Below are 21,249 nucleotides of genomic sequence, written 5' to 3'. Positions count from 1 at the left end.
CAGGGACCAGAAGCGGGGAAAAGCAAGCAGAGGAAATTCCTTCCTTCTCTGGTTTAAAACTGGCTTCTCTTGCTTTAAAGCTGGCTTCTCTGGCTTGAGCCAAGGCCAGGAAATTCCTTCCTTCTCTGGTTTAAAACTGGCTTCTCTGGCTTGAGCCGAGGCCAGGGACCAGAAGCGGGGAAAAGCAAGTGGAGGAAATTCCTTCCTTCTCTGGTTTAAAACTGGATTCTCTTGCTTTAAAACTGGCTTCTCTGGCTTGAGCCAAGGCCAGGAAATTCCTTCCTTCTCTAGTTTAAAACTGGCTTCTCTGGCTTGAGCCGAGGCCAGGGACCAGAAGCGGGGAAAAGCAAGCGGAGGAAATTCCTTCCTTCTCTGGTTTAAAACTGGATTCTCTTGCTTTAAAACTGGCTTCTCTGGCTTGAGCCAAGGCCAGCAAATTCCTTCCTTCTCTGGTTTAAAACTGGCTTCTCTGGCTTGATCTGAGCCCAGGGATCAAAAGGGGAAAAGCTGAATAATTTCCAACTCACTTCCTGAGTCATAACAAAAATGGTGGAAAAAGCTTTGGAAGGGCAAAGTGTTTAAAAAAGCTTCGCTAGAGCTTCAAAAAGGTAATTTTAACTAAATTATTACAAGCAACAAGTTATCCAAGCGACTCTATCCATGCCTACTATTCATATTTTCCATGAGTAACCTCAGGGTTACATACATGGGAATCCTGAATTCAAGTCCTGAGTAGAAGCAGACCTACTTTGCTTCAGTCAGTTTATGTTATGAGGAAGCACTGCTTCACTCTGGGACAGATTTAAAAACTATTTCAACCTGAATGCTGGGGGCATCTACACTGCAGAATCAATACAGTTCAATACCACTTTAACTGCCAGGGTTAAATGCTATGGAATCAAGAGAGTCCGTGGATGCACCAACATTATGTGACAGGGGAGGCGAAAGTATGATAGTCTACACATTAAATAAGCTATCTAAGGTGCTGAACCTATTTGGAGGGTAGAGTCCAGGACCTATGATAGCCTGAATTAAAGCCACCCAACTGAAATGGACACAGAGTAAGTGTGGATTTTCATCACCACTGATGGGAATGTTTCCAACGTCAACTGACCTGTATGACAGTGGCAACCTGCTGGGAGAAGATGTCAAAAAGTTTTATATCAGATGGGATGCCTGGTCCATCCTCTCGGTGAGCAAAGAGAGCGAGCCTAAAGTCAGAAGAAAGGGTTTATTTGTTTATTTATTTATTTATTTTCAAAAATTCAACTTTCAGACCCATCCTAGAGGCAATGTCTTGGAAGCATATACTCGTAGAGACTTTCTCCCAGATTAAAGCACAATAAGCCTCTAATGAAGCTCAAAAACTTAACAGAACTCAAAAACCACAGGACGAATTGACACTAAATTTGGACACAAGACACCTAACAACCCAATATATGTCCTTCACTCAAAAAATTGATTTTGTCATTTGGGAGTTGTAGTTGCTGGGATTTATAGTTCACCTACAATCAGGGAGCATTCTGAATCTCACCAACAATGCAATTGAACCAAACTTGGCACACAGTTATCCCATGACCAACAGAAAATATTGGAAGGATTTGGTGGGCAGTGTCCTTTGGTTTGGGAGTTGTAGTTCACCTACATCCAGAGATCACCGTGGAACAGGACCAAACTTGGCACATATACCCAATATACTCAAATGTGAACACTGGTGAAGTTTGGGGAAAATAGAATATTGACATTTGGGAGTTGTAGTTGCTGGGATTTATAGTTCACCTAGAATCACAGAGCATTCTGAACCCCACCAACAATAGAATTGGGCCAAACCTCCCACAGAGCAACGCGTTGTAGGGGACAGCTAGTAACATTAATAAAACACTACTACTATTTTAAAAAGTTATTTTAAAAATGAGCAACAATGAGTTTTATACATCAACAATCCAAAATCTGAGAGGGAGCAAAAGACAGAGGGAAGGGAAACTTGCCCTCACTTGTCTTTTGCTGATGCAAGCCTCTTGGAACAAGCAGGCGTTTCCTTCGAAGGAAGAGGAAGGAAGTCTGAGGACAACTTTCTCTGAATATAAGTATGTCCTAAGAAACAGTTTCTCTTTGTGCTAGAAGTGACTATGGTGCACTTCAGCACAAACAGGGGAATGTCTATTTAATGAATGGGGGACACGTGGCTTGAAATCACGAGATGTAAAAAAGATCTTGGAGTCCTCGTGGACAACAAGTTAAACATGAGCCAACAATGTGATGCGGCGGCACAAAAAGCCAATGGGATTTTGGCCTGCATCAATAGGTGTCTAGTATCTAGATCCAGGGAAAGTCATGCTACCCATGCTTTATTTTGCCTTGGTTAAACCACACCTGGAATATTGTGTCCAATTCTGGGCACCACAATTCAAGAGAGATATTGACAAGCTGGAATGTGTCCAGAGGAGGGCGACTAAAATGATCAAGGGTCTGGAGAACAAGCCCTATGAGGAGCGGCTTAAAGATCTGGGCATATTTAGGCTGAAGAAGAGAAGACTGAGAGCAGACATGATAGCCATGTATAAATATGATAGAAGAAGTCATAGGGAGGAGGGAGCGAACTTGTTTTCTGCTGCCCTGCAGACTAGGACTCAATGGAACAATGGCTTCAAACTACAATAATAATAATAATAATAATAATAATAATAATAATAATAATAAACCTTTATTTGTACCCCGCTACCATCTCCTGAAGGACTAGGTGCGGCTTACACGAGGTCGAGCCCAAAATACAACAATAAACAACAACAACAATAATACAGCAAAATAAAACAAAACAAGCAATAACATTAACAACACGCAGTGACGCAGTTAAAAACAATGGGCCAATGGTCTAAGGAAGTAATGCTACCCCTCTATTCTGCTTTGGTTAGACCACATCTGGAATATTGTGTCCAATTCTGGGCACCACAATTCAAGAGAGATATTGACAAGCTGGAATGTGTCCAGAGGAGGGCGACTAAAATGATCAAGGGTCTGGAGAACAAGCCCTATGAGGAGCGGCTTAGGGAACTGGGCCTGTTTAGCCTGAAGAAGAGAAGGCTGAGAGGAGATATGATAGCCATGTATAAATATGTGAGAGGAAGCCACAGGGAGGAGGGAGCAAGCTTGTTTTCTGATTCCCTGGAGACTAGGATGCAATGGAACAATGGCTTCAAACTACAAGAAAGGAGATTCCATCTGAACACTAGGAATAACTTCCTGACTGTGAGAGCCGTTCAGCAGTGGAACTCTCTGCCCCGGAGTGTGGTGGAGGCTCCTTCTTTGGAAGCTTTTAAGCAGAGGCTGGATGGCCATTTGTCAGTGGTGATTTGAATGCAATATTCCTGTTTCTTGGCAGGGGGTTGGACTGGATGGCCCATGAGGTCTCTTCCAACTCTTTGATTCTATGATTCTATGAAATGTAATAATTAAAATTAAAATTAAAAAGTGCTGGACAAGAAAGGAGATTCCATCTGAACATCAGGAAGAACTTCCTGACTGTGAGAGCTGTTCAGCAGTGGAACTCTCTGCCCTGGAGTGTGGTGGATACTCCTTCTTTGGAAGCTTTTAAACACAGGCTGGATGGCCATCTTTCGGGGGTGCTTTGAATGCAATTTTCCTGCTTCTTGGCAGAATGGGGTTGGACTGGATGGCCCATGAGGTCTCTTCCAACTCTAGGATTCTGTTTTTATACCTGCAGTTCTGATTGTGTTAAAGAAAGAAAAGTGGATTGTTTGTACCCACAGCTCTATCAAGTGCAGAAAGGACTCAAGCATGAATATAGAAAGCACCAAAGGTTGCTTCCCCCACATCACATAATTGTTCCTTTCAATGACTAATTGAGCTTACATGAGTCAGAAAGAAGAGCAAACTGAGTTCATAGGCAGCTGATTCATAGGATTCCTACACTCCCAGAGACAAAACGTATTTCTCTTTCTTTCTGGAGACTGGCCTTTGTTAAGATTTGTTAAATATACAATTCCTTTGTAAGCACACATGTATATGGAATTACATTTAATATTTAATTAATATTAATTAATATTAATATTAATTAATTAATATTAATATGGAATTGCATGTATTTTAATTACATTTTACATTTAATAATTACATTTATTTCACCTCAGCAGACTGAAAGCCAAAACCAAGGTTACAACAACATATGTTATAGAACTCCAGCATGCTGATAACAACGTCGTCTGTGCACATTCAGAAGAAGACTTACAAGCCACTCTAAACACCTTCACAGAAGCATATGAGAAGCTCGGCCTGTCATTGAACATCAAGAAAGCCGAAGTGCTCTTTCAGCAGTCACCAGCCAATCCCTCTCCAATGCCAGAGATACAGCTTAATGGTGTAACATTAGAAAATGTTGACCATTTCCGCTGCCTTGGGAGCCACCTCTCCACAAAAGCCAACACTGACACTGAAATACAACACCGCCTGAGCTCTGTGAGTGCAGCATTTTTCTGAATGAAGCAGAGAGTGTTTGAGGACCAGGACATCCGTAGGGAGACCAAGGTGCTTGTTTATAAAGCTATTGTCCTCCCAACCCTGCGACAGGGAGGCTATTTTATGCGGGGAGGCTAATTTAACTAATACGCCTGGAAGACGAGGACTATCTACAGACATCACATGCAACTCATGGAACGATTCCATCAGCACTGCCGCCGGAAAATCCTGCAAATCTCTTGGGAAGATAGGACAAATGTCAGCATGCTAAAAAAAAGCAAAGACCACCAGCACTGAAGCGATGGTCCTCAGCCATAAACTCAGCTGGACTGGCGACGTTGTCTGAATGCCTGACCACCATCTCCCAAAGCAGTCGCTCTATTCCAAACTCAAGAATGGAAAATGGAATATTGGTGGGCAGGAAAAGAGATTGAAAGATGGGCTCAAAGTCAACCTTAAAAATTCTGGCATAGACGCTGAGAACTGGGGAGCCCTGGCCCTTGAGAGCTCCAGCTGGAGGTCAGCTGTGACCAGCAGTGCTGTATAATTTGAAGAGGTACAAATGGAGGGCGAAAGAGCGAAACGTGCCAAGAGGAAGGTGCGTCAAGCCAACCTCGATTGAGACTGCCTGCCACCTGGAAACCAATGCCCTCACTGCAGGAGAACATGCAGATCAAGAATAGGGCTCCACAGTCACCTACGGACCCACCAGAACGCTGACCTTGGAAGACCATCCTACTCAGACATCGAGGGATCGCCTAAGTAAGTGTATATGGAATTACTCAGAAGGTAGGAACTGCAATAGTTGCTGCTGGACTGCAACTTCCAGCATTCCTATTGCTGACTATGCATATTAGGATTGCTAAGAGTTGCAATCCAATGTCACAACTGGAAACAACACAATTGTAGAATGTGACAGTTAGAATAGTGGGTTTTAAGCCAACAGTAACAGAGTACATGGGAAAAATCATGAAAAGGGAATGAGAAAAGGATTAGGTTTGGAAGATTCAGTCCTTCCCCATCCCCACAGAGACATTCTGTACGCACCTATCGATTAAGGCAATAATGATATTTTTCACATTCACGTTTTGGTGTAATTCTGCACATGCGCGTAGAAAAGGATTCAAGGTCTGGAGGTGGAATTCATCTGGGAAAACCTAGAAATGGCAGAAAAGTCAGTCAGGAGATAGGTTCACCCAACACACAAATTATGTGAGGAACACAGCAGTTATGAATCAAACATTACAAAGTATCAGGAGATCAACAACATTTTGAACAAATGTTATCCTCATCAACTACCATTTCTCACATTGCTTCTCCTTCCAACTAATATCACTATTGCCAAATAATTTTATACAGGGTTGTTGTGAGTTTTCCAGGCTGCATGGCCATGTTCCAGAAGCATTCTCTCCTGACATTTTGCCTCCATCTATGGCAGGCATCCTCAGAGGTTGTGAGGTCAGTTCCCAACAGACCTCACAACCTCTGAGGATGTCTGCCACAGATGCAGGCGAAACGTCAGGAGAGAATGCTTCTGGAACATGGCCATGCAGCCTTGAAAATTCACAACAACCTAGTGACTCCGGCCATGAAAGCTTTCAACAATACATTAATTGTATACGGTTATGAAGAGGAATGCAGAGTAAAAACTGCACCTTTTCCAAGAGTAACATTTGGGCTGCAATCCCAAGTTAGTTACCTGCAATGCTAAGGGCTGATGGGAGATTGATCCCACGTCACCTCAAGCACTACAAACTCCCCATCCCTTCTCTAAAAAAGAATTATTGCCCTCCAGATATGTTGTGTTGCAATACCTATAAACCCTAACCATTAACTATGCCGACTAGAGCTGTAGGACAAAAACATACAGAATGACTCACTTTAAGGAGAAATTACAGCTCTCACAAAGGTTGCCTATTGGGAAAGAAATTATTTTGTGCCTTGCAATTACTTAGAATGTGACATTACGACATCTTTTGAGTAAGGTGACCCAATAAATAACTACCTGGGTCTGAAAACGTGCCTGCAAGGCTTTTAACACTCCTTTTTCCCCCCTACTCTCTCAACACAGACTAATTCTAGCTTCCAGTTAATGTGCAGTGGGTTGGATTTCTCAGCACTTCTTTCCCACCCCAGACGCTGGGAATAAAGTTTCAGGGGATCACGGATAATAATAATTTGAAACAAGCTGTCCCCTGCAATGCATTGCTGTGGCCCAATCTGTGTATATGTGTTTTGTGTGTGTATATATATTTGTGTATATGTGTATTTATGTTAACATTGTAATGTAATGGATTATTTATTTTATTTTTTGGCTTCTTAAGTCTCTTCCGCTATGTTTTTCAGTGTTTTTATGAGTGATGGTCACTCATTGGCCTGATAGGTGTACTGTGTCCAAATTTAGTGTCAATTCGTCCAGTGGTTTTTGAGTTACTGTATATACTCGAGTATAAGTCTGGTTTTTCAGTCCTTTTTTTAGGCTGAAAAAGTCTCCCCCGGCTTATACTCGAGTCAAGGTTATTTATTATTTTACTTTGTTGTTGTTATTATTACATTTATTTTTTTATTGTTGTTATTACATGTATTATTTTACTCTATTATTGTTATTGTTACATTTATTATTTTACTGTATTTATTATTACATTTATTATTTTACTCATTATTATTATTATTTTACTTTATTTATTATTATTGGAAGGATATGTATGCATATTTACATTGAAGAAGGTTAGAATAATGGTTTAATCAGAGTTGGACAGTCTTCTCTTGAATTACAGTTTTATGTAAATGTTCAAAAACATTTAACCTACTGATGCCTAAATTAATATAATTTTATTGGTATCTATTTTTATTTTGAAATTTACTAGTAGTTGCTGCATTTCCCACCCTCGGCTTATACTCAAGTCAATACATTTTCCCAGTTTTTTGTGGTAAAATTAGGTGCCTCGGCTTATATTCGCGTCGGCTTATACTCGAGTATATACGGTATATTAACCCCACAAATGAACATTATATTTTTATTTGTATAGATGAGTGAGGATCAGGTATTATACAAACAAACGATTTTATTGATAATCCAATTGGCTATATCAAAACAGACAAAATAAACACAACATACAGTATGCATCTAGTCCGAATAAAATTATAAATAAAGTGCTCCCTCACTACTTTGCGGTTCGTTTTTTGCGGACTCGCTATTTCGCGGGTTTTTGCCTCCTGGCAACAATGGCATGTGGAAGGGGGTTTCACCCTCCCCCTCAGGAGAGAAACAGCCAATCATAAAAAAGAAGAGAGAGACACTATTCAAAGAGAAATCCAAAAAATCCTAAAAGTACCAATTAAAAAAGAGCCAGAGGTTTTCCTGCTAGGCATGCTCGACTTTTAAGAAGAGAAAAATAATGAAAAATTGTTTAACTATCTAACCGTTGCAGCAAGAATTATATTTGCTAGGAAGTGGCGAACGAAAAAAATACCCCAAAGGGAAGAATTACATAACATACTGGCTAACGTCAAACCAAGGAACACCGAAGAAACATACAAACGGGAACCTGGTAAAATACTACTTAAACAAAAAAAAAATAGTGATTATTATATGAAAAAAGTAAACTATAACCAAAGAAAAAACACAGTAAATATAGGGAAAAAAAGATACCAAAGACCAAAGAAGATTAGAGGGAAGTCAACAATTTTTATTTGTTTTTTTCTTTCCTCTCTTCTTTTTCATATATATATACAGTGTATGTATGTATGTGTGTGTATGTATATATATATATATATATATATATATATATATATATATATATTTCTTTTATGGGACTCTCCCCCCCCCCCATCTAATATAAATTCCTTTTTTCCTACTACTCTTTTTTTACCTACAATAATATTCTCCCACTTTCGATGTAAAAATTCTACTTTTCTTTCAACTTTCTAGAACTCATTAATAAAAATATTTTCCAAAAAAAAGATTTATAATGTGAAATCACAGTCTTATAGCCCCTTCTTTATAGCTAGCCAAAAAAAGGTGTGTGGTGCCTTTAATATCTCTCCTTGCTTCTGCCTCACCCTCAAAATGCGATATATAATCTACTTTGCGGATTTTCATTTTTTGCGGGTGGTCCTGGAACGTAACACCCACGATAAGTGAGGGAACACTGTATACAAGTACAGAGAAATCAGATATTATAAGCTAAAATGTATAAGCACCAGGACTGTGTCGCAGCTGGCTGGGAGTCAGCTGCATTAAGATCACTACTGACCAAAGGGTCATGAGTTCGAAGCTAGCCCGGGTCGGAGTGAGCTTCCGAACAATTTGTGTAGCTTGCTGTCAACCTTTGCAGCCCAAAAGACAGTTGCATCTGTCAAGTAGGAAATTTAGGTACCGCTTATGCGAGGAGGCTAATTTACGAGGCCATAAAAATCTCCAGCAAGCATGAAAAGAATGAGGAAGTACTTCATCAGTGTCATAAATGGACGGTGAAGCGACAGCTCCCCCAGTGGCCAGAATACCCTCATGAAAAAGCTGGAATATTAAATAGCCTCTATGTGTCTGTTTATATATGTTGTGTGTCTATGGCATTGAATGTTTGCCATGTATATGTACATTGTAATCCGCCCCGAGTCCCCTGTGGGGTGAAAAGGGGGGAATATAAATACTGTAAATAAATAAATGAATAAATTGCAAGCAGGAGGTCACATGTTTCTGCAATTTGGTTGTATCTGATCATCTGAACCCTCTCGCTATCAAAGTGGAGAGCCCAAAGAAAGTGAGACATTAAAAGATGTGCCATACTACCATCGAAGGTTACTCAGGCCTTCATCATAGCTCACCTGTATAATACATTCCATGAGATATTCTTGAGCCAAAGCATCCCTGCAGTTCACAACTTGTTCCAATATGCCGGGCAAAACAATCTGCAAATAGGAAAAAAAGAGCTTTGTATTATTATTTTCACCTCCCTCCTACACTTTGAGGCCTCATCTGTTCACAATATCGTGGCCATGGATTCTCCGCATGGCATTCTTAGCTCCGCTCCATCTCACCTGCTTGTATCTCTCCACGTTGACGCCTTCCAGCTGGCTCAGGCGGACCAGGTTGGTGCCCACCAAGATCCTCAGTTCCTGCCTCTCGCGCTCCCGCTTCTCCCTGTCGCGGCTGTGGCCCTGATGCTGCATTCGCACCCAGAGCTTATTCATCTCAGCAAAGTTCAGCAGCACAAAGTCCATGGAATCACTGATGTCCCCAGTCATTTCTTCACTGTAGGCCAAGAGAAGAAATGCACAGAAAGGACACAGGAGTATTATTTTTGAGGGCATTATTTATTTATTTATTTATTATTTACTATATTTGTATACCACACCTCTCAGCCGGAAGGCGACTTGAGGCGGTTCACATTTGACAATCCATGCCCCACAAGATAAATATATAGTCAAACAATTATAGTTTATAATTATACAATTATAGTTATAGATAAAAATATAGTCAAACCCTCGACTTATACTCAAGTCAATATGTTTTCCCAGGTTTTTGTGGTAAAATTAGGTGCCTCGGCTTATATTTGGGTCGGCTTATACTCGAGTATATACGGTACCGGACCCCGGGCCTTAGTTTGAGGACACCTGCTTCAGACCATGAAGGGACAAGGCAGTTTCATTCTAATGTCTAACAAATGCAACATACATTTAATTTGGGAACACTACAATTTATCCCCACGATGCTCCCACTTACTCTGTCTGTTCTCCATCATCTGGCAAAATATTTCTTGTGCACTGAAGGAGGTAGTTGCGAAGAAATAGGCCTCTCAGAGGATGCTGGACACCACGACACATTTCCACCAAGTCTTTTAAGATGTCCTTCCTGGACTGTGGGAATGACTTCACGTAAACAACCCCCACAGTTATGAGTAAATAGCTGGGAAGAGAAGACGCAAGCGGAATCAGTCAATTCAAAACAAACACGGAAATCGATTTCCATTTCTAATATCCAGCAGGCTGCAAATGCTATCGTCAACATGGCAACACCCTCAAGCAAGAGAGAGGTGTCAGGAATGGAGTCAACAAACTCCAGCTCTCCATAAATCACCCTCTGGGCTAAATCCTACCTCTAGTCCCAACCTGACTAAATCAATTCAATTAACGGAATTCACGTAAGTCAGGCACGGGCAAACTTTGGCCCTCCAGGTGTTTTGGACTTCAACTCCCACAATTCCTAACAGACGGTAGGCTGTTAGGAATTGTGGGAGTTGAAGTCCAAAACACCTGGAGGGACAAAGTTTGCCCATGCCTGACCTAAGTGCTGAATTACCATACAACAATTAATTCAATAAATCCACTCTAGGTGGAGAGATATACTGGAGTTAGCCCATTGTATACTCAAAATAAAAATCTATACTGAAGTTGCTATAGATCAGAGCATAGGTTGTAAAAGAAACCTCTGGTTCTGATAGAATTGGAAGAAGACAACCCATGAATACTCATATTTTGCCATGAGAAACACTAAAGATCTATCTGCAGCACACAAGGTATAATAACTTGATACTATTTCAACTGCCATTGCTGCATCCAACAGATTTATGGTATCTGCTTACTAAAATACTTTAGAATTTTTTGGCTTATTACACTATCATGAACAGTTGAGTTGTTAAATCACAAATCCTAGAGTTCCACAATACGAAATGAGATTAAACTGCTATGGCTATGTAGCATAAATAACTGCTGAGGCTAAAACATAAGCAGTTAATATAGGACATAGTCGAGATTATTTTTTAATTTTTCCATTTCACTTGATAATAAACATTACTCACTCTCAGCCAGTCATCTAAATAAGGCTTACTACCCCCAAATTGCCTTGAGTCACCTTCGGGCTGAGAAAGGTGGGATACAAATACCGTAAATTAATAAAAAATTCCAAACAAAAGAAGACAGGGTTTCTTACCTGTAACCAGGTTTCTTCGACTGGTCATCTGCGGAAGCTGCACATATGGATGTGCAACTCCACAGAGGAGAAAGCAGGGTAGCTTACCTGTAACCAGGTTTCTTCAACTGGTCATCTGCAGAAGCTGCACATATAGATGTGCAACTCCACAGAGGAGAAAGCAGGGTAGCTTACCTGTAACCAGGTTTCTTCAACTGGTCATCTGCAGAAGCTGCACATATAGATGTGCAACTCCACAGAGGAGAAAGCAGGGTTGCTTACCTGTAACCTGGTTACTTCGACTGGTCATCTGCGGAAGCTGCACATATAGATGTGCAACTCCACTGAGACCACGAAGGAGAAACAGGTTTTTTTAAAGCAATGGGGAATATCTTTTTCCTATGGTGGAAAATGGTAAAGTGACACGAAAAATGAATGTTTCTGCAGGAAAATGGCAAAGTATGGACAGACACTGAGAACTAGAAGGCCACTTATTGCAGTGCCTGATTCAGCGTGGGTCATACCAGTACCACTTTTGGCAACTGGATATTATGACTTCGGTAACAGCATGATTTCCAATCCTGAAGTAGTCACAAAAATAAACACTTAATTCTAGATTGAAAATGACTTACAGCCGTGGGATGATGTTTCCGGCATACTGGACCAGTTCGTAAAGATCAGCTACTTTCCTTCCCTTGGCAAATTCATCCGTCAGGTACACCTCCAGGTAATGCAGCTCATCGGAGATGGCCATATCTTTTTCTTTCCATTAAGGAGTGAGACCGATGCAGCCCAGATGTGCTGTGTGTGAATGTTATCGCCCCACAACACAAAGAAGAAATCAATAGCTTGGAAAACTCAGAAACTAAAGCAGCAAGGGAATGGAGCTCACATAAAAAGGGGATTAAGCCTGCAAGAAGAGATAGCAAGGCAAGAGGGAGATGGATAAGCACTGAAAGGAGGCTCGTTGACAGATGTCAACTGAAAGAATTTACGAAGGGAAGGTTTGACATGCAAGCCCCAATTTTGGACTACGATCTATATCAGCAGCATCCAGGGCAGAAACAAAGTGAGCATTAGAATTCCAGAAGGATCCTCACCTGCCCATATAAATGCAAGTATGTTTCCTATACTTCCTACAGTAAGCATCTCCTCCCTGGCTTCCTACAGTAAGCATCTCCTCCCTGGCTTGGGTACCAAAGTATACACCACTACTCTGGACAGACTTCAGCCTTAAAAATACATTTGGAGTTTATTTTTTTCACCGCCGCCACCAAAAAGGTAGTGAATAACTTGCCATGTTTGCAAGTGCAAAATCAAATGCATACATAAATTTACTAGGCTAGTGCATAATTCGAACTTAGCCTCTCATTGAACAATGAGAAAACCAAAGTGCTCTTCCAGCAGTCACCAGCCAATCCCTCTCCAATGCCAAAAATACAGCTTAATGGTGAAACATTAGGAAATGTTGACCATTTTCATTACCTTGGCCACCACCTCTCCACAAAAGTCAACATTGACACTGAAATACAACGCCGCCTGAGCTCTGCAAGTGCAGCATTTTTCCGGATGAAGCAGAAGGTGTTTGAGGACCAGGACATCCGTAGGGATATCAAGGTGCTTGTTTACAAAGCTATTGTCCTCCCAACCTTGCTATATGCCTGCGAAATGTAATGTCATATGCAACTCCTAGAACGATGCCATCAGTGTTGTCTCTGAAAAATCCTGCAAATCTCTTGGAAAGATAGGCAGACAAATGTCAGCATGCTAGAAAAAGCAAAGACCACCAGCACTGAAGCCATGGTCCTCCACCATCAACTCCACTGGACCGGCCACACTGTCCGAATACCAACCACCGTCTCCCAAAGCAGTTGTTCTACTCCAAACTCAAGAATGAAAAACAGAAAGTTAATGGGCAGGAAAAGAGATTTAAAGATGGGCTCAAAGCCAACCTTAAAAACTCTGGCATAGACACTGAGAACTGGGAAACCCTGGCCCTTGAGTGTTTCCGCGGAGGTCAGCAGTGACCAGCAGTGCTGTAGAATTTGAAGAGGCATGAATGGAGGGCGAAAGAGAGAAATGTGCCAAGAAGAAGACGCATCAAGCCAACCCACACAGGACCGCCTTCCGTCTGGAAACTGATGCCCTCACTGTGGGAGAACATGCAGATCAAGAATAGGGCTCCACAGTCACCTATGTACCCACCACCAGGACACCGATCTTGGAGGACAATCTTACTCGGACAACGAGCGATTGCCTAAGTAAGTCGTAAGCATAATTTGGAATAAAAATCAGAACTCTCACGCATTTGCCTCTCATGCCCTTGAGTAGTACATATACCAGGGCCAAACAACAGTATTGCTTTGTCCATCGCGTCCATGAAATTTAAGTTCCAACTCAACCTTTAATCCTGGGGGTTCAATGTCAGGGAACTAGGATCACGGAACAGCAAGTGAGACAAGTTCAAGAGGATACAGAGTTCATAGTAGCTCTTTGGAGACAGCATGGAGGTCCGCAGCTCACCAAGCATATTCGAGGCATGTTTCAAAGCATCCATAAGCTTGTTTTTGTCCTAACAAAACACATTAAGTATAAAGCATTACTGAGTTTTGCTACAATTTTGTCATGTAATAAATATTCTGTTTTTCATCCACTGAGCTCAAAGCAGTGTTCATGCATCATTCAGTAAACAAAGGTTTTCTTTATCAAAAGAAATAATAGAATTGTACTCTAGCCGATCCCACTGTAGGGAACAGGCAAGATAAGCAGCAGGTGACTCCATAAATCCTTATTGAGGTTACATGAATGGCAAAACAAAGAGAAAGGAGGAGAAAAAAATATGCCTCTTTCACCAGCTATCCACAGCATGTTAAAAACAAACCTCCAGATCTTTAAGTTTGACCAACAAAATTGAAATATGAAAATTATTTCTGGTGGTATTTTGGCAAAAGTTTTCAAGTTTTCTAGACAGTCCAATACTTATTCTTTGCACAAGACCTAACCCAGCTGTTTCATTTCACATTTCATTTCACATCCCGTATAGACTACTGCAACGCTCTCTACGTGGGGTTGCCCTTGAAGACTGTTTGGAAGCTTCAAATGGTTACAGCCTGTGTTGGATGGGGTTACACTCCCCCTGAAGACATAGGATTGCAGCTTGGGTGTAATCCTAGACTCATTGCTGAGCCTGGGGTGACCAGGGGAGCATTTGCACAGTTAAAACTTGTGCGCCTTGGGAAGTCTGACTTGGCCACGGTAGTCCACGCTCTGGTTACATCCCATATAGACTACTGCAACGCTCTCTACATGGGGTTGCCTTTGAAGACTGTTCGGAAACTTCAAATGGTCCAACGTTCGGCAACCAGGATACTGACAGGAGTGGTGCTCAGAGAGATTACAACTCCTCTGTTGCGCCAGCTCTACTGGCTGCCAGTTTGCTACCGGGCACAATTCAAAGTGCTGGCATTAGCCTATAAAGCCCTAAATGGTTCTGGTCCAACGTACCTGTCCGAAACCATCTCCTCCTATGAACCAGCTAGGATGTTAAGATCATCTGGGGAGGCCCTGCTCTCGGTCCTGCCTGCATCACAAGTACATTTGGCGGGGACGAGAAACAGGGCCTTCTCAGTGGTGACCCCCTGGCTGTGGAATGCCCTTCCTACAGAAATTAGATCGGCCCCCTCCCTATTGGCATTTCGGAGGAAAGTGAAGACCTGGTTGTTCGAGCAGGCATTTGAATAGGCAGTGTAATGAATATAGGAATATGGAACAATCGATGATGAGATTGGATCTTGATTCTACCTATGAGACACTAATGGGATGTTATTTATTTATTATTTATTTATTTCATTTATCTACCGCTTTCTCAGCCCTTAGGCGACTCAAAGTGGTTAACAACAACAGTTTCAATACAAACATTACAAAATCATTGGAACATTTAAAAGCAATAGCATAACAACAATTAAACATCAATATGACAAATCATTTACGTCTCATCAATAGAATCAGAATCCAGTCTCATCCGTTATTCCGTGTTCCTATAATCAATTACACTGGCTAATCAAATGCCTGTTCGAACAGCCAGGTCTTCACTTTCCTCCGAAATGCCAATAAGGAGGGGGCCAAACTGATATCTGTAGGAAGGGCGTTCCACAGCCGAGGGGCCACCACTGAGAAGGCCCTATCTCTCATCCCCGCCAGGCATGCTTGTGATGCCGGCGGGACCGAGAGAAGGGCCTCCCCAGATGATCTTAATGTCCTAACATGTTATATTTATGTTTAAGGTAAAGGTAGTCCTCTGACATTAAGTCCAGTCATATCTGACTCTGGGGTGTGGTGCTCATCTCCATTTCTAAGCCAAAGAGCCAGCGTTGTCCGTAGACATCTCCAAGGTCATGTGGCCGGCATGACTGCATGGAGTGCCGTTACCTTCCCGCCGGAGCGGTACTTACTGATCTACTCACATTTGCATGTTTTCGAACTGCTAGGTTGGCAGAAGCTAGGGCTGACAGCAGAAGCTCACACCGCTCCCCGGAATCGAACCTGCGACCTTTCGATCAACAAGCTCAGCAGCTCAGTGCTTTAACTCACTGCGCCACCGGGGGCTCCACATATTTAAGTTTAATTAATTGTTTATTATGTCATTGTTTTAATTGTTTTTAAACTGTTTTTATGACATTGAGCATTGAATTTTGCTATTGTTAACCGCTTTGAGTCGCTCAAGGGGTGAGAAAAGCGGTATATAAATGAAGTAAATAAAGAAATTTACATATTGTTAGGAGTGGATAAAAAGTATGCTAAAACATACTGAACTGATCTTATTTTATGAGTTGTAGGAACCTAGCCTTATGCTTTCGATGCTATTTCTGTCTTTTCTGTTCAAGATGTAATGCCTAGGAACACATCAACTTTGTTAACCGAGGTATACTTGTACATAACTTTCCACAGCAGAATTTACATATATTTTATCCTACCTACAGCCTGGTGAAGCAGGGCAAACTGGCACAAAGAGTAATTGGCTCAAGGTCACTAACTGAATTTTGGGACGCAATAAATAATCAGCTCATTTAACTACATTGTCTTTTGATGTCTTAGCACAAAAGGATGAGCCCAGAAACATGTTCTTGATAGTCATCCATTTTCAGGATGATTCAATATGGTAAATACCAATGCCATATGCCTGTATGTCTCCTTGGAAATGTTTCTTCAGATTACGCCCACTGGTTTGTATTATTCCACGGGTTTTAAAAATACTTGGGGAGTCAGAAATCTCTGTTGATCTTAGAGGAGAGAATTGGTCTAACTTCTGTTCATTCATGCTAAAACGGGTCTTACTGATTTCCATGGGAGAAATGTAAGGACCCCTCAATGGAGGGTTGAGAAAGAGGGGAGAGAATGTGCAAGGTATTGTCGAAGGCTTTCATGGCTGGAATCACTGGGTTGTTGTAGGTTTATGTTTGCCATAGATGCAGGCAAAATGTCAGGAGAGAATGCTTCTAGAACATGACCATATAGCCCGAAATACCTACAACAACCCAGAATGTGTAATTCCTTCCACAAAGACATTACAATCCTTTCCCCTGTACAACGCAATATTTAAGTAGGACCGGGCTGTAGCACAGCTAGTTAGTAGCCAGCTGCATTAAATTACTACTGACCAAGAGGTCATGAGTTCAAAGCCAGCTCGGGTTAGAGTGAGCTCCTGACAATTAATAGTCTAGCTTGCTGTTGGCCTATGAAGCCCAAATGACAATTAGATCTGTCAAGTAGGAAATTTAAGTACTGCTTAAATGTGGGGAGGCTAATTTAACTCATTTATGACACCATAAAACCTTCCAGCAGCATGCGTAAGAATGAGGTAGTACTCCATCAAGGACTCCGTGTCACAAGTGGATGGAGAAGCGGCAGCTCCCCCTGTGGCCGGAATTGAGCATACCCTCATGAAGCTGGAAATCTAGAATGTTAATTGCCTCTGTGTATAATGGTATTGAATGTTTGCCATGTATATGTGCATTGTAATCCACCCTGAGTCTCCTGCGGGGTGAGAAGGGTGGAATATAAATACTGTAAATAAATAAATATGTACATATATGGCCTTAATCAACTCCAACATATATGATTGGCCAATTCCAAAGTTGCATCATATCTTAAAAGCATATTAAACTTTTCAAAACTTTTTTCCCCACTGAATGAGGACAAAAGCCTTACCAAACATCGCTTCATTTGGAACGACTGGACCTTGACAGCCTGAATGGCTTCATCCAGGAGCTTCTCTTGCTCATCTTGAGGGGATTGCTGAGTTGTAGGCTAGAAGAGGAAGATAGGAAAGAGGACATGTCATTACCACCATCACCATCAAAAGGGGGGGGGGTTGTGTCAGGAGTGACTTGAGAAACTGCAAGTTGCTTCTGGTGTGAGAGAATTGGCCGTCTGCAAGGAGGTTGTTCAGGGGACGCCTGGACGTTTTTGATGTTTTACCATCCTTGTGGGAGGCCTCTCTCATATCCCCGCATGGGGAGCTGGAGCTGACAGAGGGAGCTCATCCACACTCTCCCCAGATTCGAATCTCAGACCTGTCAGTTATCAGTCCTGCCATCACAAGGATTCAACTCATTGCACCATCGGGGGCTCCGTAAGCTACATCCTATGGAATCCTAGGATTTCCAGTCACTAGGAACATTAGCCTTTACCATATAAGCAAAGGTTACTACATGCTACTTCTAGAGCTGGATAGAGGAGGGTACTTCAACCCTCCAGACATTGTGAGTATCCCTTCTTTTGAAATCCTTGGGGTCAGAAGTGTTTTAGATTTCTTTTCTTTAAAAAATTAAATACCTGTATTTACATATCTGTACGTAGCAAGATATTTTGCTAATGGGACCCAAATCTAATTACAAGAATAATGTATCCTTTATGGACCTCCTTATATGCATAGCCTAAAGGTAATTTATACACAATAATTTTGATAATTTTGTGTGTGATACAAAGTTTGTGCACCAGAAAGCAAAGGTGTCATTACGATCAAGTGGTTTTAACTTGGATATGGATTGAATATGCTTGAATAGTTTTTAACTGTGAATTCTTAATATTGTTTATATTTATTTCTGTTTTAATGTTTGTATACTTGTATTTTTTTTAAATTGCGTACTAATGCCGCTTTGAGTCCCCTTCGGGAGAGATAAAGCAGGGTATAAATAAATACAATAATCTATATAAATAAAAATGTAATGTTCGTTTGTGGGATTAACAGAACTCAAAAACAACTGGACGTATTGACACCAAATTTGGACACAAGACACCTAACAAACCAATGTAAGTCCTTCACTCAAAAAAAATGATTTTGTCATTTGGGAGTTGTAGTTGCTGGGATTTATAGTTCACCTACAATCAAAGAGCATTCTGAACCCCACCAACGATGGAATTGAACCAAACTTGGCACACAGTTCTCCCATGACCAACAGAAAATGCTGGAAGGGTTTGGTGGGCCTTTGATTTTGGAGTTGTAGTTCACCTACATCCAGAAATCACTGTGGACTCAAACAATGATGGATCTGGACCACTCTACACAAATACTCAGTATGCCCAAATGTGAACACTGGTGGAGTTTGGGGGAAATAGAATCTTGACATTTGGAAGTTGTAGTTGCTAGGATTCATAGTTCACCTACAATCAGAGAGCATTCTGAACCCCACCAACGATAGAATTGGGCCAAACCTCCCACACAGAACCCCCATGCGGGCCACAGTAACGCGTGGCAGGGGACACCTAGTACTTAATAAATACATGTATGAGTATATAGACATGTAAAAGAGGTTTCCCCTGACATTAAGTCTAATTGTGTCCAACTTTGGGGGGGGGGGGTTGTCCGTAGACACCTCCTAGGTCATGTGGCTGGAATGATTGTATTACCTTCATATAATATATATGAATAAATGTGAATGTATGTGCACATTTATATGTGTGTGTTTGTATATGTATATGTTCACATAGATATGTGTATATATATGCATATTTATTTACATGTGAGCATGCAGATGTGTATACATATGTATATATCATTTGTATGTATAAATGTGCATATATGTACATATGTCTGTGTGTGTTTGTATATGTATGTGTGGACATATAGGTATGTGTATGTATATGCCTATTGTATACACACATGTATACATGTGTGAGCATATAAATGTGTGTGTGTGATTGTCTATGTACGCATGCTCACATTTATATGTCACACACTATATATATATATATATATATATATCCATATGCTCTTTACATTTATTGCCTTTCCCTTTCTGGAAGCCTATTCATTTATATTATAAAATCTTCACAAAACTAGGTTCTTGTGGGTTTTTTCGGGCTATAGAGCCATGTTCTAGAGGCATTTCTCCTGACGTTTCACCTGCATCTAACGTCAGGAGAAATGCCTCTAGAACATGGCTCTATAGCCCGAAAAAACCCACAAGAACCTAGTGATTCCAGCCATGAAAGCCTTCGACAATACATCTTCACAAAACTCCTTGCCAACAGATTGACAGACATTATCCCAAATTTAATTGATCTTTTTCACACGTCCTGCTCTCGAGCCAGGTGTCTCCCATTCTGTATCTTTGCATTTCATTTTTTCTTGCATTTGTCATATATATATATACTAGCTGTGCCCTGCCACGCGTTGCTGTGGCCTATAGTAAAACTTGTCAAAGTTGAGGTAGATATCTGGACTATTATGAAAGAGAGGTACCTACCTATTCCTTCCCCCTTTCTCTCCTTTCTTCCTTCTCTACCTCTTTCTTTCTTTCCTTCTTTCACTACTTGGTTTCATCCTTCTCTCTTTCCTTCATTCCCTCCCCCTTTCTTCCTTTGCCTTTCTTCCCTCCCTGTTTGCTTCCTTCTTTCGCTTTTTATTTCCTTTTATTTCACCACCATCATAACAATAACAATAATGCAATGCATTGCCTCCGGGACCTGACACCTCTCCCATTCCCCCTAAAAGGGTCTCATAGGAATAATAGCATCATAATAATCATAGAAATAACAACCTTTGCCCGCCATGCGTTGCTGTGGCCAACCTTCCCTCTTTCTTTCCTTCCCTCCCATCTTTCCTTCTCCTCTTCCTTCTCTATCTCTTTCCTTCCTTCCCCCTTTTTCTTTCTCTTCTGGTCTCTTTTCTTCCTTCTCTCTTTCCTTCTTTCCTTCCCTCCCTCTTTCTCTACATCTTCCCCCTTCCTTCACTCCCTCTTTCCTTCCTTCATTCCCTTTTTTCTTTCCTTCTCTCCTTCCTTCCTTCTCCCTTTTTCTTTCTCTTCTGGTCTCTTCTCTTCCTTCTCTCTTTCCTTCTTTCCTTCCCTCCCTCTTTCTCTACATCTTCCCCCTTCCTTCACTCCCTCTTTCCTTCTTTCATTCCCTTTTTTCTTCCCTTCTCTCCTTCCTTCCTTCCCCCTTTTTCTTTCCCTCCCTCTGTCTCTCATTTCTTCCTTCTCTACCTCTTTCCTTCCTTCCCCCTTTTTCTTTCTCTTCTGCTGTCTCTCTTTTCTTTCCTTCCATCTTTCCTTTTCTTTCCTTTTCTTCTTCCTTCTTTCTCTAACTTTCCTTCCTTCCCCCTTTTCTTTATCTCCCTTTCTCTTTCTTCCTTCTTTCCTTCCTTCCTGTCTTTCCTGGATTTTGACAGGGCGGGAAGGGGTGCGGTGGGGTTTGGAGGTGGCGTGAAGTAAAAGGAGGTAAGATTGGGGCAGGCGAGTGATGGAGCGTGAGGTTGTGTGTGTGTGTGTGGCAGCGGGGGGAGTGATGGAGCGTGGGGTTGCGTGTGTGTTGTGTGCGGCAGCGGGGAGGAGTGGGGTTGCGCGCGTGTGTGTGGCGGTGGGGGA

At 41.5% G+C, this 21,249-nt stretch overlaps 1 protein-coding gene across 2 annotated transcripts in view; it reads right to left on the bottom strand.

Annotated features, from left to right (window-relative positions):
* Nucleotides 1–21,249, bottom strand: part of VPS35 (VPS35 retromer complex component) — a 54,820-nt gene that overhangs the window by 29,296 nt on the left and 4,275 nt on the right. For both annotated transcript variants that reach the window (XR_010910274.1, XM_060787908.2), the window contains exons 2-9: nt 17,591–17,689; nt 13,859–13,955; nt 12,016–12,139; nt 10,199–10,381; nt 9,514–9,727; nt 9,301–9,384; nt 5,521–5,630; nt 1,115–1,211 (exon numbers count right to left, since the gene is read on the bottom strand). Coding sequence is in view for 1 of the 2 variants with exons in the window: in XM_060787908.2 (XP_060643891.2) it covers nt 1,115–1,211; nt 5,521–5,630; nt 9,301–9,384; nt 9,514–9,727; nt 10,199–10,381; nt 12,016–12,139; nt 13,859–13,955; nt 17,591–17,689 (1,008 nt within the window). In the remaining variant the exon portion in view is untranslated. The remainder of the gene's footprint in view (nt 1–1,114; nt 1,212–5,520; nt 5,631–9,300; nt 9,385–9,513; nt 9,728–10,198; nt 10,382–12,015; nt 12,140–13,858; nt 13,956–17,590; nt 17,690–21,249) is intronic.

Source organism: Anolis sagrei, chromosome 8 (genome assembly GCF_037176765.1).
Source record: "Anolis sagrei isolate rAnoSag1 chromosome 8, rAnoSag1.mat, whole genome shotgun sequence".
NCBI lineage: Eukaryota > Metazoa > Chordata > Lepidosauria > Squamata > Dactyloidae > Anolis > Anolis sagrei.
The sequence above is the reverse complement of the archived record's forward strand: the minus strand, read 5'-3'. Positions and strand labels throughout refer to the sequence as shown.